This window comes from Jaculus jaculus, chromosome 5, assembly GCF_020740685.1.
Source record: "Jaculus jaculus isolate mJacJac1 chromosome 5, mJacJac1.mat.Y.cur, whole genome shotgun sequence".
NCBI classification, from domain to species: Eukaryota; Metazoa; Chordata; class Mammalia; order Rodentia; family Dipodidae; genus Jaculus; species Jaculus jaculus.
Genome location: NC_059106.1, coordinates 78,742,802 through 78,759,099, shown reverse-complemented (window position 1 = coordinate 78,759,099; position 16,298 = coordinate 78,742,802). Strand labels below are relative to the sequence as shown.

At 39.5% G+C, this 16,298-nt stretch overlaps 1 protein-coding gene across 7 annotated transcripts in view; it reads right to left on the bottom strand.

Annotated features, from left to right (window-relative positions):
* Positions 1-16,298, bottom strand: part of Scmh1 (Scm polycomb group protein homolog 1) — a 224,630-nt gene that overhangs the window by 154,896 nt on the left and 53,436 nt on the right. For all 7 annotated transcript variants that reach the window (XM_045149870.1, XM_045149869.1, XM_045149867.1 and 4 more), the window contains 2 exons: positions 2,628-2,696; positions 1,195-1,218 (listed from right to left, as the gene is read on the bottom strand). Coding sequence is in view for 4 of the 7 variants with exons in the window: in XM_045149869.1 (XP_045005804.1) it covers positions 1,195-1,218; positions 2,628-2,696 (93 nt within the window). In the remaining 3 variants the exon portion in view is untranslated. The remainder of the gene's footprint in view (positions 1-1,194; positions 1,219-2,627; positions 2,697-16,298) is intronic.

Genomic DNA, 16,298 nt, shown 5'->3' with positions numbered 1-16,298 from the left:
CTTTCTTAAACTGCTTCTGATTGGTACTTTGTCGCAGCTATGAGAAAGTAACTGATACCCACTTCAGTATTTAGAAAGTTTAAGAAAAAATTTAAAGGATAAGAAATAACTACCATTTGTTTACCAAGTAACAATTCTTTCACCTTCATTGTTTCACCTCCTTTATTTGTTCAGCTTACATTCATAATGCTTCACTTCAGAGAATATCAACTTTGACTCAAAGTAAAGTATAGCTACTGAAAAGAATGAGAAGTGTGAGTTTTAAAAATAGTTTTCACATTCATTAGCTCATGTAATCTTCCCAACCCTGTGAAGTAGGCAGAATGGGATTACTATTCTCATTTTGCTACTCAGAAAACTAAGGGTCAGAATCACAAAGTGACGAAATGGCAAAGTTGTCTCTCAATAATCCCAGGGGTTCTGTCTGACTCCTACTCTCGGTCTTACAATGTTGAATTCTGTGTCAGGGAGCGATGGAAACTATCTTAGAGGAAGGAAAGGCAAGAGAAAGAAAGCAGATGATAAAGCTGAATACATGAAATTCTAACAAAATATCACACTGGAGTAAAATTGATAAAAGTATCTGGATATCAACATTTATGTAATATGTAGAAGGATATTAAAGAACCCTAAGTCATTAACTGATGTTTATGTATAAATCCTGAAAACGGATTGAGAAATACTAGCATTAGCTTTACTCCTCAAATCCTAGTCCTGAAATATACTATGCAGGGATGAGAAGCAAGTATAGTATTACTCTGACTCATTACTTGAGAATATATGTTTTTATTTCATTCATATATTAAGGATATCTTTAAATTTAGTTTCAGTTTGATATATTTTATGTGAAATTTTTGGAGGAAAGATCTCACCAAATGTTACAGTATGAATAACAGGAATCTGTTTTAGTCTTGAACTTAGTGAATTAGAAATCACTTCCAGTTTGATTTAGTTCCTTTCCTGACTATATCCTATACAACTAACCATACGCTCTCCCTTTTTGTTTGCTTGGCATGGCCTTCTGATCAGTAGGACTTGATAGAAAAGCTAAGATGAATCACATGGGCTAATTAGGAAGAAAAGAGCAAGTGTTCTCTAGTTTATGAGACAGAGACACATGGAGTTCTTTTCCTAGTAGCTGACCTCCTGGTGTAGTAAGTCCCCTTATTTAACAGAACAAAAAAAATATCTTACCTATCTCCAGAATGTCAGCAGTTTCTATTAAAGAAAAAAAGTTAAAGCATAGGTCAATGACAGAAAGGTGCAATTCTGGGGTAAAACAGGTATTTGAAACTTTGTCTAGTCCAATTATTTTATTTTAAAAGAGTTTATTAGTAACTGTGGAAGTATACCACCTAATTTGGCCTTCCTCTTGAGCCTAAATGTGTAAATTATAGAGTTAGAGAAAGGCTAAGTAGCTATACCTAAAGTTATACTCAGAATATAGGCTGATTTTTAGCTCAGAACCAAAATACTGCTGCTTTTGACAAATATCTCTATAAATGACAATGTCTCCTTTTTTACCTTTTTTATTTATTTGAGAGAAGAGAGAATGGGTGCACCAGGGCCTTTAGACACTGCAAATGAACTCCAGATGCATGTGTCACCTTGTACATCTGGCTTACATGGGTCCTGGGGAGTTGAACCTAGGTCCTTAGACTTTTCAGGCAAGTGCCTTAACCACTAAGCACTCTCTCCAGCCCAACAATATTTATTTTTGATTAAACCAGTGAATTATTTGTACATACAGACTCTAAGAACAAATGTTTTATGGCAAGAGATGTTGAATAAAATTTTTCATCCTATAGCTGGGCATGGTGGCGCACGCCTTTAATCCCAGCACTTGCAAGGTAAAGGTAGGAGGATCACTGTGAGTTCAAGGCCACCCTGAGAATACATAATGAGTTCCAGGTCAGCCTGGGCTGCAGTGAGACCCTACCTAAAAAAAAAAAAAAAAAAACACATTTATTTTTTTCTTTTCATGATAGGGGCTGGGGAAATGGATCAGTTCATAAAGCATTTGCCACACAAGCATGAATACCTGAGTTCAAATCCCCAGTATCCATGTAAGAGGTATGGCAGCATGCCTCTAATCCCAGAACTAGGAAGGCAGATACAGGAGGAGCCCTGGAGTTTGCTGGTTAGGTAGTCTAGCCAAATCAGTATGCCACATTCAGTAAGAGATCCTGTCTCAAAAAAACAGAGGAGGGCTGGAGAGATGGCTTAACGTTTAAGGCACTTGCCTGTGAAGCCTAAGGACTCACGTTTGACTCTCCAGGTCCCATGTAAGCCAGATGCATAGTGGTGCAAACGTGCAATGTTGCACATGCACACAAGGGGGTGCACAAGTCTGGAGTTCAACTGCACTGGCTGGAGGCCCTGGCATGCCAAATTCTCTGCCACCCTCTCCCCCTTCTCTCTCTCTTGCATTAAAAAAAGGCCAGTCTGTTGGGCTTGCCTCAAAAAAAAAAAAAAAATGCAGTGGAGAGCAACAGAGAAAGACAATGTCAACCTCTGGCTTGCACATCCACATGTGTGCATGCATACCAGCACATACACCCCCCCCCACACACACCACACAAACCTACAAACACAACCTTTTTTCATACTAATTAGTTTTATCTTACCTTCATACTGAGATGCAGACTCTGGTAGGTGACCATACTTGTGTTTTCTAACATCATTCCAGTCTATTACTGCAGAAAGAAAGAAAACCATCATGTGGAAGGAAATTACAAGGTTCAGTACTTCTGACAGTATTCATTAATAGCTTGAGCATTGTTTCTAATTACAGAAAAGGGAAGAAATATTTATACGTTCAAAATAGAAGTGCATTAAAATTTGGCTATATAATCACTTGGCAAAGTATTTTGTAGCTGTTAAATGTTTTCAAAATAAAATAGTAAAATGTTGTGATAATGTCATTAGGTGAGACATGGGAACAAGAATTATATTAATGGAATAATCATTATTATATAAAAAACTAAAAACAAGTAGCATTCCTACTGGAGAATTTTTTCCTGAAAAACTTTGTATTTAAGTCCCCACTAGCTATTATCTCATATATGCCTGTATTTGAAGACAAAGTCTTTAAGGAGTTTATTAAAACTCCTTGTCTTCAAATTTTATTAAAACTCCTTAAATGAGGGTATTAAGTGAGCCCTAATCCAAATGACTAGTAAGAAGAGGAACTTTGGCTGAGAGTAGTAAACCACTTGCCTAGCATTTGGGAGGCCTTGGGTTCAATATCAAGAACCTGAAAAAGAGAAGAGAGAGGGAGGGAGGGAGGGGAAGGAAATTTGTATATAGACAGGGTTAAAGAAAAGATGACAGAATAGAAGATGGAAATCTAGTACCAAAGACAAGAAGCCTCAGAGGAAACAAACACTGCTAACACCTTAATTGTGGACTATCAGTATCCAGAGTTACCAAACAACAAATTTCTAGGGGCCGGGGAGATAGTGCAGTGACAAAAGTACTTGCCTTATAAGCATGAGGGCCTGAGTTCCATTTCAAGTAGCCATAAGCGTGCAAGTATAGTATCATGCACCTGAAATCCCAGAGCTGGGGAGGTGAAGACAAGAGGAACCCTGGAGCTCACTGGCTATCCAGTATAGCCTAATTGGTAAGCTCATGGATAATGAGAAACCCCACCTTAAAAAGAGGTAAACAGGCTGGGTGTAGTGGTTTGATTCAGGTGTCCCCCACAAACTTAGGTGTTCTGAATGCTAGGTCCCCAGCTTATGGAGATTTGGGAATTAATGCCTCTTGGAGGCAATGTTTTGTTGGGGGCGGGCTTGTGGGTGTTATAGCCAGTTTCCCCTTGTTAGTGTATGGCACACTCTCCCGTTGCTATTGTCTACCTTATGTTGGCCAGGGGGTGATGTCCACCCTCTGCTCATGCCATCATTTCCCCTTGCCATCATGGAGCTTCCCCTCAAGTCTGTAAGCCAAAACAAACCCTTTCATCCTAAAGCTGCTCTTGGTCAGGTGATTTCGGACAGCAATTTGAACCTGACTGCAACAGTAAAGTGGTACCAAGGAGCAGGATTGCTGCTAAACACCTGACTGTGTAGCTTTGGCCTTTTGGAGCTGCTTTGCAGGAGAAATTTGGAAGGATTTGAAACCTTGGCCTAAGAGATGCCTTGCAGTACTGTAAGTACAGCTTGATGGACTATTCTGGTCAGAGTTAAAAGACCTGAATGCAGTAAGAACTTTGGACTGTGATGTTTGGCTTGGAGGGCAAGAAAGAGTTTTGTCTGGACTGGGCTAGAAGCAGTTTGTGTGAGAGGCTTACTGTTATACCCATGACCTGAGAACTTGTGCAGTGCTGCTTTGTGTAGAAATGGACTGGTATGAGCACAGGGATACGGCACAAAAATGAAATGTTTGGGCTAAAACTTCTGCCTGTTCAGCTGCAATTATATGAGAGATTACAAGCCTTGAGATTGGGTCAGCTGACCTTATTGGGATAACAAGAAGAATGCAGACTCTTCTGAAGGGGCCTGAATGCTTAAGGAGTGTCCTGTTCTTCAAAGTCTGCTTTATTGCCCCTGGCCCGGATTAACAAACCAGTACCCCACCTGGTATTATGGAGTATGAGAAACGCAGAAAAGGGAAGGTCACTGAATTTGCAATATGGTCTTGTGTTTTGGAAATGGCCATGGACAGTGTGTATCAGGTTTGCTGGATTGATTGCATGGAGACTCAATGGAGCCGTGGGGATGAACTGTGAGTTGCAGTGGAGACCCAGTGGAGATGCCAGGACCACAACATGGCTGCTAAGGAAAGTTTCTGGCCCCAGATGTTTTCCAGGACTGTAAGTAGCCTAGCTGGAGGGGCAGAACTGGAACTCCAGAGACTTGTTGCTGGTTAGAATTATCGGACTTGGAGACTTGTCACTGGCTAAAGTTGTTAGACTTGGAGCTACTAAGTTTGGTGTTTTCCCTGTTTAAACTGACTATTTCTTTGCTATGCTCAGTGCGATCTTTTGCAGTTTGAGTGTTTATTCTGTACCATTATGGGGTTTTTGAGGGTTTTAAAAATTTTATTTATATTTATTTATTTATTTGGCAGAGAAAGAGGGGGAGAGAGAATGGGCACACCAGGGCCTCCAGCTACTGGAAACAAACTCTAGATGCATGCAACCCCCCTTGTGCATCTGGCTAACATAGGTCCTAGGGAATAAAACTTGGGTCCTTTGGCTTTGCAGGCAAATGCCTTAACCACTAAGCCATCCCTCCAGCCCTCAGGGTTTTTTTTTGGTATTATGGCTCAGTTAAAAGACCTTGAGTTGTCGGGATGTTTGAACATCATAAGGATGGATAATAACTATGGGGACCTTTAAAGTTGGACTGAATATATTATATTTTATATCATGGATGGTTATCAGCTTATGGGGGCCTGGGGCAGAATGTGGTGGTTTGATTCAGGTGGTCCCATAAACTTAAGTGTTCTGAATTCTAGGTTCCCAGCTGATGAAGATTTGGGAATTAATGCCTCCTGAAGGCAGTGTATTGTTGGGGGCAGGCTTATGGATATTATAGCCAGTTTTCCCTTGCCTGTGTTTGGCATATTCTCCTGTTGCTATTGTCCACCTTATGTTGGCCAGGGGGTGAAGTTCACCCTCTACTCATGCCATCGTTTTCTGCAATCATGGAGCTTCCCCTCAAGTCTGTAAGCCAAAATAAGCCCCCCCCCCCAAACCTGCTCTTGGTCAGGTGATTTTTGCCAGCAATGCTAACCTGGCTGCAACATATGGGCATGGTGTTACATGTCTTTAATTCTAGCATTCATGAGGCAGAGGTTAAGAGGATCACTGTGAGATCAAGGACAGCCTGGAACTACAGAGTGACATACAGGTCAGCTTGGGCTAGAATGAGACCCTATCTTGAAAAAAACAAAACAAGAAAGAGGTGTATAAGTATTTCTGAGGATAACACCAAAGGTAGTCTTTTGGCCTCTACATACACACATGTGTTCATGCATTACACACATGTATGCCCCCATATGGATCAATAGGCATATACACATGCAAACATGCAAAGAAACTTAAATTTCTATTGCTTAAACAATTAAGTTTGTGGTCTTTGTTATATCAGCCTTTAACAAAATCCCTCAAAGTTATCACTATGATAGAAAAAAAAGATGGAAGTAAGCATATTTTGCTGAGCTGGGTTTCCTCCCTTTCTCTTTCCTAACTTTACATATTCTAAAAATATATACTCTGTGGTGGTTTGATGTAAAAATGTCTTCCATGGCCCCAAGTGTCTGTGATTAAGCCTCATACTTAATCCCCAGCCGGTAGAGCCTTTGGGAGGTGAAGCCTTGCTAGAGGAGGTGTGTCACTAGGGGAGGGTTTTGGGGATATTACAGCCCAGCTTGGCTTGCTGCACTTAGTTCTCTCTCTTGTTACTTCCTCCCTACTAATGTAGATATGTGATGGCTGGCTGTCTACTGCCATGCTTCCCTGCCATGATGAAACTTTTCTTCAAAAATATAAGCTAGAAATAAACTTTTTACTTCCATAAGCTGCTTGCTTCTGGTTAGGTATTTTGTCCCAGCAATGAGAAGGTAACTGCCATATGTTCTATAAAAAGGATACATTACTCATAATAGAAATATATTTTTCTGGACTGGAGAGATGGCTTAGCAGTTAAGGTGCCCGCCTGCAAAGACAAAGGACTCAGATTCAATTTTCCAGTACCCATATAAGCCAGATGCACAAGGGGATGCATGCATCTGGAGTTCATTTGCAGTGGCTACAGGTCCTGATATACCCATTCTCTCTCTTTCTGCCCCTCTCTTAAAATAAATAAATATTTTTTAAAAAGAAATATATTTTTCTTTCTTTAGAGTCATTTACTGACTTGATCACTTTTCCCCATAATTACCTATCAAGTATTCAATTCTCATCCAAGTCAAGTTCCATGATCTTTCATTAAAATAATCCCCCTGGAAAACACTTAAGCTCTCTCCTACCTTTTAAAGTCAAACTTAATCAGTAAAGCCTTTCTACAAACTCAGGTTAAGCCAGTATCAATTTGTGTGTCTACCTCAGCATCCCACTAGTGCTGAAGAAAACAAATGTAGGCTTACTGGTCTCCTTTTTAAATTCATAGCTATAATTCCCAAATGCCACTGTACAGTGCCCAGAAATTACAATGCATTTTCCCACTGTTGGCTTTTTTCCTTTAAGTATCTTTTTCTCTCTCATAAAACCATAAATATTCCACCCTCCAATGCCACTCCTTGGTGAAGATCATTAATTCAGGGTTCAATAAGAAACAGTTAAAAAGAAAAGTAGGAATGCTTCCAGTTATTTCAAAAGGTAGAGACTTGCCATTGCTTAGTGGTGTATCTCCAGTGTGGCTCACTTTGTGTGAGTGAATGAATCTGTTCTTTCTGATTTCTTTGCTATTACTGTACATGTAGCAGGTGTTTTTCTCAAAAGCCAGCCCTCCAGCTTTGCTCCAGATGCTATCATCTTTATGGGCTCAAGGACTGTGTAAGTATCCCCTTTCTAACAGTTCAGCTGCACCAGCATTCTTACTACACCATTATTTCCTGTTTTAAAATCCCCTATTTCCTATTTTAAAATGATTAGCAATGTAGCTCAGGGCTTACTTACTATGTGTGAGCCCCTGGGCTTGATCCCTAATACCAAAAAAAAACACAATAAAACTAAACCAAACAAAACATAAGCAAACTTAAAAAGGAACCCTGTTGGTTGGTAGAAATTAAATTGTATACCCACTATGGTAATCAGTATAATGGTACCTCAGAAAACTAAAAATAGAACTACCATAGGACTCAGTTATACCACTTGTGAGTATATGCTCAAAGGAATCTAAGCCACCTCATATCCATGTTCATCACAATGCTACTCATAATAGCTAATTTATGGAATCAGCATAGGTGAATGATTATAGAAAACATGATGTGAAGAGGAGTATTAGTCATCTATAAAGATGAACACAATGGTTGTTTGCAGGAAAATGGACCATCATGTTAAATGAAATATACCTGACTCAATGCTCAGTATTTATGTTTCCTCTTATATGTAAAATCTAAATTAAAAATTATATTTGAGGGCTGGAGAGATGGCTTAGTGGTTAAGCGCGTGCCTGTGAAGCCTAAGGACCCCAGTTCAAGGCTCGATTCTCCAGGACCCAGGTTAGCCAGATGCACAGTGGGCACACGCATCTGGAGTTCGTTTGCAGTGGCTGGAAGCCCTGGCGCGCCCATTCTCTCTCTATCTATCTGCCCCTTTCTGTCTCTGTCACTGTCAAATAAATAAAAAAGAACAAAATTTTTTTTAAAAAATTATATCTGAGGCCGGGCAAGGTGGCACATGCCTTTAGTCCCAGCACTCGGAAGGCAGAGGTAGGTGGATGGCTATGAGTTAGAGGCCATCCTGAGTCTATATAGTGAATTCCAAGTCAGCATGGACTAGAGAGCAAGAACCTACCTCAAAAAAAAAAAAAAAATGTATTTGAAAGTAGAAGGACCATTAATTGGAAAGGGAACCATTAGTAGAGGGGAGGGGAGTGGACAAGAGTGGGTAATGGGGAGATAAGCACATTATGAACATGTCATAGTGAAACACAGTATTTTGTACAATTGATACATGATAACAAAATACATTTTAGGAGAAGTTTTGCAAAATCCACCCAAATCCCCTTACCTTGCTTAATTCACTTAGCTCTCATATTATATTCCCCCATTTCTCTGCTCTTTCACAGGAAAACTTGTGATCTTGATAACTATTGCTTCTTAATTTCAACACATTATCTCCCCATTTAACTGTGTTTTTCTGTTCACCCTTCCATTGAGGTTCATATTTTAGGACTAGACTCTATTCAAAATTCTAAGTTCACATCCACAGCTGCCTTACAGATCACTTATATGTGGTTATAAATCAAGTACTTCAAACATGGCTAACATGTTTAAACTGTGTAACATGGCTAACACAAAATGCCACTCACTGTAAACCTGTTCCTCTTTATATTTTCCCTAATCCAAATAAATGGTACTTCTATTACATGTAAGTTATCAATGAGTTTGGCTCCACAGTCATCCATTCACTGAGGTCAAACAGTCATGGCCACTGCAATTTGCCAGCAGCAGCAGAGCCAAACAGTAAGGGCCCCATATTGAAGTAAGCCAGACAGACATAAAAAAAACAAGAGACAAACTGCAAGATGACTACAGGCTGATATAATTGCAGAGTTGTATTACAATGAGAGCACCCAAAGGCAGCCAGGTCAACTGAGATAATACTAATTGCCTTTTGCTTCATTATAATAGTATCTCCAAACTATTGCAAAATTGTTTGCATCTGATATGTCATATCTGAATACCTTATGAAAGGATTAAAAGAGGCATAAAACCCTATTCAGGAAAATGCTGGCCCATTCTTAGAATTCCTGCCTTTGATACACCTCTCCTCTAATAAAATTTGTCCACTAAACAAGCTATTCAAAATCTTATGATTCAAGACAGGCGTGGTGGTGCACGCCTTTAATCCCAGCACTTGGGAGGCAGAGGTAGGAGGATTGCTGTGAGTTTGAGGCCACCCTGAGACTCCATAGTGAATTCCAGGTCAGCCTGGGCTAGAGTGAGACCCTACCTCATAAAACCAATATATATATATATATATATCTTATGATTCGACTCTTTCTTCAGAAGTCCAACTCATCCTATAAGAATGTACCTTTGTACTGTATAAACTTCCTTCCAATGTCTTTCTTTGTCTCACCTCTGAAATCATGGACAAAGAACCTGGAAACACTAGGTAAAGGTTTCAATATGATCTCTCCACCTTTGAGACCTCCATTGCCTTCTCCTACCAGTAACAATAGGGTCCCATTCCTCAGGGCAATCAGCCAGCTACTTGGTATCAAATTGCTTATACTGAAGAACTTTCATCAAGGGCAGCATTTTGCCGTTTCTGGAATGGACATAGCTCAGGATAGGGAGTTACCTTCCTTCTGCTAAAACTATCATCAATGAACTTACAGAATGCCTGTCTATCATCATGATATTCTATAACCTTTATCCAACATCATGTACTCTGTGACCAAGGAATTTACTTCCCAGACAAAAAACTGCAATAATAGGCTCATGATCATGAAATTCATTGATCTTCCCATGACCTCCCACCATGCTGGGGAAGGTAGGTAGTTTGACAGAAAGAACAGTGAAATAGCCTTTTGAAGCCTAAGTTACATAGCCATCTGAGTGGCAACATTTTGCAGGGTTAAGGAAAGTTCTCCAGACTATACATGCTATGAATCAATGTCCAACTTATGACACTGTTTCTCTGACAGGGGGGATTCATGGGTTCAGGACTCAAGGAGTAAAATGGAAATGAAATCACTTGACCCACTGGCAAAAGCTTTGCCTTCTGTTCCTATGCCTTTGATGCTCACCTGGCATCAGGTCATCTCCTTTTAGAGTTGTCTTTGGCAGAGTTGCTTTTGCTTCTCCTTCTATGCTTTCTGAAAAAAGCATACAATTTCTCTTTTGTTCAGCACTCTGAATTCTGAAGAAAAACTACCTGAATGACTAAAATATTAACTGATAACTAATCTTTCTTTAGATTCACAGAAATCAGAACATCTTGTGATCTTCAGGTAACATCAGAATGTATAATGCCCCTATAATGGTTGATTTTGATTATCAATTTGACAGGATCTACAATCACCTTGAGGTAAACTTCCAAGAGTGTATCTGAGGAAATATCTAGATTGGTTTATTGAAGTAGGAAGACCTGCCCTAGTGTGAGCAGCACCATTCCACAGGCTGGGGTACTGGTCTAAACAAACAAACAAACAAACAAAAAAAGGGCCAGGGAGATGAATGGCACTTGCCATTAAAGCTTGAGTACCCAAATGCAACCCTCAGATGCAATGTGAAAAGCCAGAAAGCTGTGGCATGTTTCTGTAATCCAAGCATCCTGATAAGTGAAATGGGAGGCAAAGACAGATGAATTTCCCAGAAGCTTGCTGTGAGCACAGCAAAAAAACAACAGCACAGTGAGATCCAGAGAGAGAAACCATTACTCAAATGAAGTGAGGGAATAACAAGAAAGACGTCCTCTGACCTCCAAATACACACCTTGGTACATGCAAACATACATGCGCATGCGCACACACACCCTCTACATAAATAAAAGGAGAAAGTAGAAAGCGAGGAACCAGCATTCATGTTTCTTTGCTTTCTGATTGCCAATGCAATGTGACTAGCTGTCTCATGTTTCTGATACAATACTTTCCTTCCTTAAGGTAGAATTTTTGTTATAGCTGAGCTGGAGAAATGGCTTAGTGGCTAAGGCACTTGCCTGTGAAGCCTAAGGAGCCACATTCTACTATCCAGATCCTATGTTAGCCAGACACACAAGGGTGAGGCAAGCGCAAGGTCACACATGCCCACTAGGTGGCACAAGCATCTGGAGTTTGATTTTAGTGGCTGAGGCCCTGGCATGCCGTCTCTAGCTCTCTTCTCTCTCTCTCTTTTGCTAGCTCACTCACTCTAAAATTTTGAAAGAAAAAAAAAAGAAAGAAAGAAATTTTGTTACTGCAATGAGAAACTAATACAGAAACTGCTACCAGGAGCGGAATCATTATGATCAACCAGATTGCTTTTTAGACCTTTGGAAGTGGTTTGTGGGAAGAATGTGGAAGAGTTTGGAACTTCAGTCTAGGAAAGCCTTAGAATTCTGTAGAGTTTACCAGGCCATTCTAAAGGGAATTTGGTTATCCACATTTATTTGTTTTTGTTTGTGAGGTAGGGTCTCACTCAAGCTCAGGTTGACCTGCAACTCACTCTGTAGCCCAGGCTGGCCTTGAACCCACAGTGATCCTCCTACCTCAGCTTGGCTTAAGGTATATACCATCACACCTGGCTTCTAGCAAGAACTTGGAAAGTAAGGATATTGAGAGAAACACGAGTGAAGGTCTGAATCACAAGATTTTAAACGAGAATAAGGACTCTATTTGAGCCTCTAGAGGCCATTCATACTATACTCTGGCAAAGAATCTGGCTGCATTCTGCCTGTGTCCTGAGAACTTGAGTGATGCTAGATTCAAATGTAATGGACTAATGTGTTTGGTACAGGAAATCTCAAGACAGGATAGCATCCAGACTGTCCATTCTTTCTTCTCACTACACTTATCCAAGTCTACACAAAAGAGTAGAATAAGTCAGCAAAAAGATATGGAGAGTGTGCCAATTGGCAGGGAAACAGGAAAGTTTAAAGTTGCTGATGAGGCAGGTGCCAAGAAAGTAAGTATAATTGCTAAAGTGATCAGCACCATTAAGGAGATACCTCTTGCTCTGTACTGGAACAAGAAAGGTCCCCTAAGGGCAATATGCCACCCATCAAAAGCTCCATCTTATGAATCCAAATTCATTTGAGAGAACATAAACTAAGAATGTCACTGAAGATGGTCTATGCTTCAAAACAGTCACCTAAGGAAGTGTCTCCATAGCATGAGTCTAAAAGGCACACAGATTCCCTCCAATACAAATGTGGTTCAAGGGGGCCAGGCCACACTTTGAGCTGGCAGCAGAATTTGACAGTGTTGTCCATGTGATATTCATTATATAGGCATAATAGGTGCAAGAATGAGGAGTCATGGAGGTTTGTGCTAAGGTTCCAGAAGGCCAATGAGGCAAGCAATGTGGGCAGGATTGGATTATCAGCAAGTTAGCTCTGAGAGACTACTGTGTAAAGCTGTGAAGGTAATGTCCAAGTTATAAAAGAGATCACAGGATGTTGGAGATGTCAGGACGTGGGGGTATCTATTGAAGAAAGCAGCAGATGTGATGTGGAGCTACAGAAAGGCTCTGGGTGATGCAGGAGGTGGAACCAGAGAGGCAGGGCTGAATAAATCCTTTGGTGTCCAGATGATTCCATCACAAGGCCCAGATACTGTACATAGAACTGCAGAATTTTGTGTTTTCCCTGCTGGGTTTCAGTTTTATTGTAGTCCTTGCCATCCTTATGTTCCTGCCTTTTGGAATGGGAATTTTCACTCTGTGTAATTATTTACTGCAAGTACGTTTGTTTTTTAATGTTATAGTGACTGAGTGAAGAGACTGCCTCAATCAGAGAAGAGACTTACACTTCTGAACAGTGCCAACACTATTAAAGACTTGAAATTAGACTGAATGCATTTGGCCATGATCCTGTGAGGACAAGGGATGGAAGATTATGGATTAAGTATTATGTTTGGGTGTAAAGTTGACAAGGGGTGGGCTTTTGATAGTCAGTTAGGTCAACTTTACAGGCTCTAGAATCATTTAGGAGGCAAACCTCCAGGCATGTATGTGAGGGAGTTTCTAGATTGGTTAATCCTAAATGCAGGTAACACCATTCCACAGGCTGGGGTTCTGGACCTAATAATAAAAAGAAGATGAGTGTCAGCATTCATCACTCTTTCCTTTCTGAATGTGAATGCAGAGTGACTAGTTACCTCACACTCTTGCTGCCACACCTTCTCCATCAGAATGGACAGTACTCTCAAACTGTAAGGCAAAATAAACTCTTATTTTTTTTAAGTTGTTTTCATTGGGTATTTTGTGTAATATAATCATAATTAAAACTAAGTTTAAATTTTTCAAAATTTTTACTATTAGAAGCAGAGGCCAGTAAGTTGAAAAGGAGACATAAAGGGTGGAGAAAGGAAGGGAGGAGGATACTTAATAGGTTGATATTGTATATATGTAATTACAATGATTGTAATGGGGAGGTAATATGATTGAGAATGGAATTTCAAACGGGAAAGTGTGGGGGTGGGGAGGGAGGGAATTACCATGGGATATATTTTATAATCATGGAAAATGTTAATAAAAATTAAAAAAAAAAAAAAAAAAAAAAAAAACCAGAAAAAAAAAAAAAAATTTTTACTATTAGAAAGGATGAATTCTGGGCTGGAGAGATGGCTTAGAGGTTAAGGCGCTTGCCTGCAAAGTGTGACAACCCAGGTTCAGTTTCCAAGTATCCACATAATGCCAAATACACAAGGTGATGGATGCATCTAGAGTTTGTTTGCAGTGGCTGGAGGTCCTGGCACACCCATTCATTCCCTGTCTGACTCTCTTCTCTCTCTACTTACAAATAAATAAATGAAAAGATTTTTTAAAAAGAAAGGGTGAATTCTTGAGAATTAAAAGTACAGTATGGTTCAGATGTCCAGCTCTTCAACTGATGAAAGCACAGCTTGGAAGCATGTGCTATGTGCTGTGACTGTCACTGAGCTTAAGCACTGTGAGGAGAATACATGCATGTAGGTATATGTGTGTATGTAGGGTTAGTTTTTTCCACATTTCTATTATTACCTACAACCTTATACTTTGCTTTTAACTTCTATCTTACCAGAAGACTTTCATGACTGTCCTTACTTTTTTTTTTTGAGGAGGGGGTTTGAGGTGGAGTCTCCCACTAGCCAAGGCTGACCTGGAATTCTCTCTATAGTCTCAGTGTAGCCTTGAACTCATGGTGATTCTCTACCTCAGCCTTCCGGGTACAGGGATTAAAGGCTTTCCCTATCACTCCTGGATCATGTCCTTTACTTTTCTACACTTCAAAATCTTCTTTACATTTGTACTTCTGTGATAGTATCTCTAATACTTCTCATACCTCCAACCCATATGCTTTCTTTTTCACTCATACTTTGTCCTCGTCCCCTTTTTCAGTTCCCTCATTTCATTCCTTAATTACTGATACCTCTACGTCTAAAAAAATCTGAAACTACAACTTCTCCAATTAGTACTCCAATGCCACATCTCTGAACTTTATAAGGAACACAAGCACACAGTGTCTCCTGCATCAACTCAGGGACTGTTGATAAATAGTCAGGGGAACTGTGGTCCATCCCCTTGCAGCTAAATTCCTGATGAAGACAACCTCACAGCAGGACCCACATAAAACAAATCAAGTCAAAAGAGTGGGGCAAAGGAAAAGTTGAAAATGAGAGACATGGGGCTGAAGAGATGGCTCAGTGGTTAAGGCACTTGTCTTCAATGCCTAAAGATCCAGGTTTGACTCCCCTGTACCCACATGAAGCCAGATGCCCAAGGTGGCACATGTATCTGGAGTTTGTTTGCAGTGGCTACAGGCCACGACACATCCATTTTCTCTCTCTCTCTCTCCCCCTTACCTCTTTCTCTCAAATAAATAAATTAAAATATTTTTTAAAAAATAAAATACTGGAAGACCCAGCCATCCTAGTTGATGCACAAAACACAACAAAGAAACACAAAAACTATGCAACAACCCACCATGACACATCTACAATCCCACAACTCCTCAATAAACAAAACTAAAGAACATGAGGGAGTGGAAATACCAGAGAAACAGTTAAAAAGGAAGGATCAACAGCCATCTAGAAGACTCAAATAGACAGATGAACAAAGTAAGAAAATCAATTCAGACCTACATAACAGGTTACCAAGCTGAATTGAATAGTAATTTGGAGGAAAAAATTTTAAATATGGGGGAAATATTTTGCAAGAAAATTGAGACACCAAAAAAAAAAAAATCAAACAAATTCTAGAAATGAAAAAAATCAAATAAAAAAGACAGCAGAAAGCATCACCAACTGACAAGACTAAGCAGAAGGATGAAATTTAGAGATGGTTAGTATTACTGAAGAAGTGAATATTTAAGTTGCTTTTTATTTTTACTAATTAGAAAAAAATTTAATTGTAGCTCCTGAGAAATTTTTTAAGTATATTTTGAACAAAACCAGAGAAACTAGATATGTGAATCTACTTTTTCAACTGTACTTCTTCTTTTTTTTTTTGCTTTTTGAGATAGTCTTGCTCTAGCCTAGGCTGACCTAGAATTCACTATGTCTCAGGGAGGCCTTGAACCTCCCAAGTGCTGGAATTAAAGGCATGTGTTACCATACTGGGTTCAAGTGTACTTTTTTTGAAATATAAATACAGATTAAGTACTACTGATAAAATTTGGGATCTGAATCCATATGTAAAACATCTGATTTCATTTTTTTTACATTATATATATTTTAAATTGGTTACATGCCAAAATAGTATTTTAGCTATAGTAAATTAATTATATTATAATTTTCTATGTTTCTTCTTATCTTTTTAAATGTGGCTTTCAGAAAATTTTATAAAGTACATATGTGATTACATTGGTTTCTACTGGAGAATGTCATGTTGGGCAGTGGCTTTACTGTGGCTGGAGAATAAGACATGGATAGAAGCACAGTAAGACAAGTAAGAAGGGGTGGCCATAGTTTTTACTATAATGAAGAAAACAGATT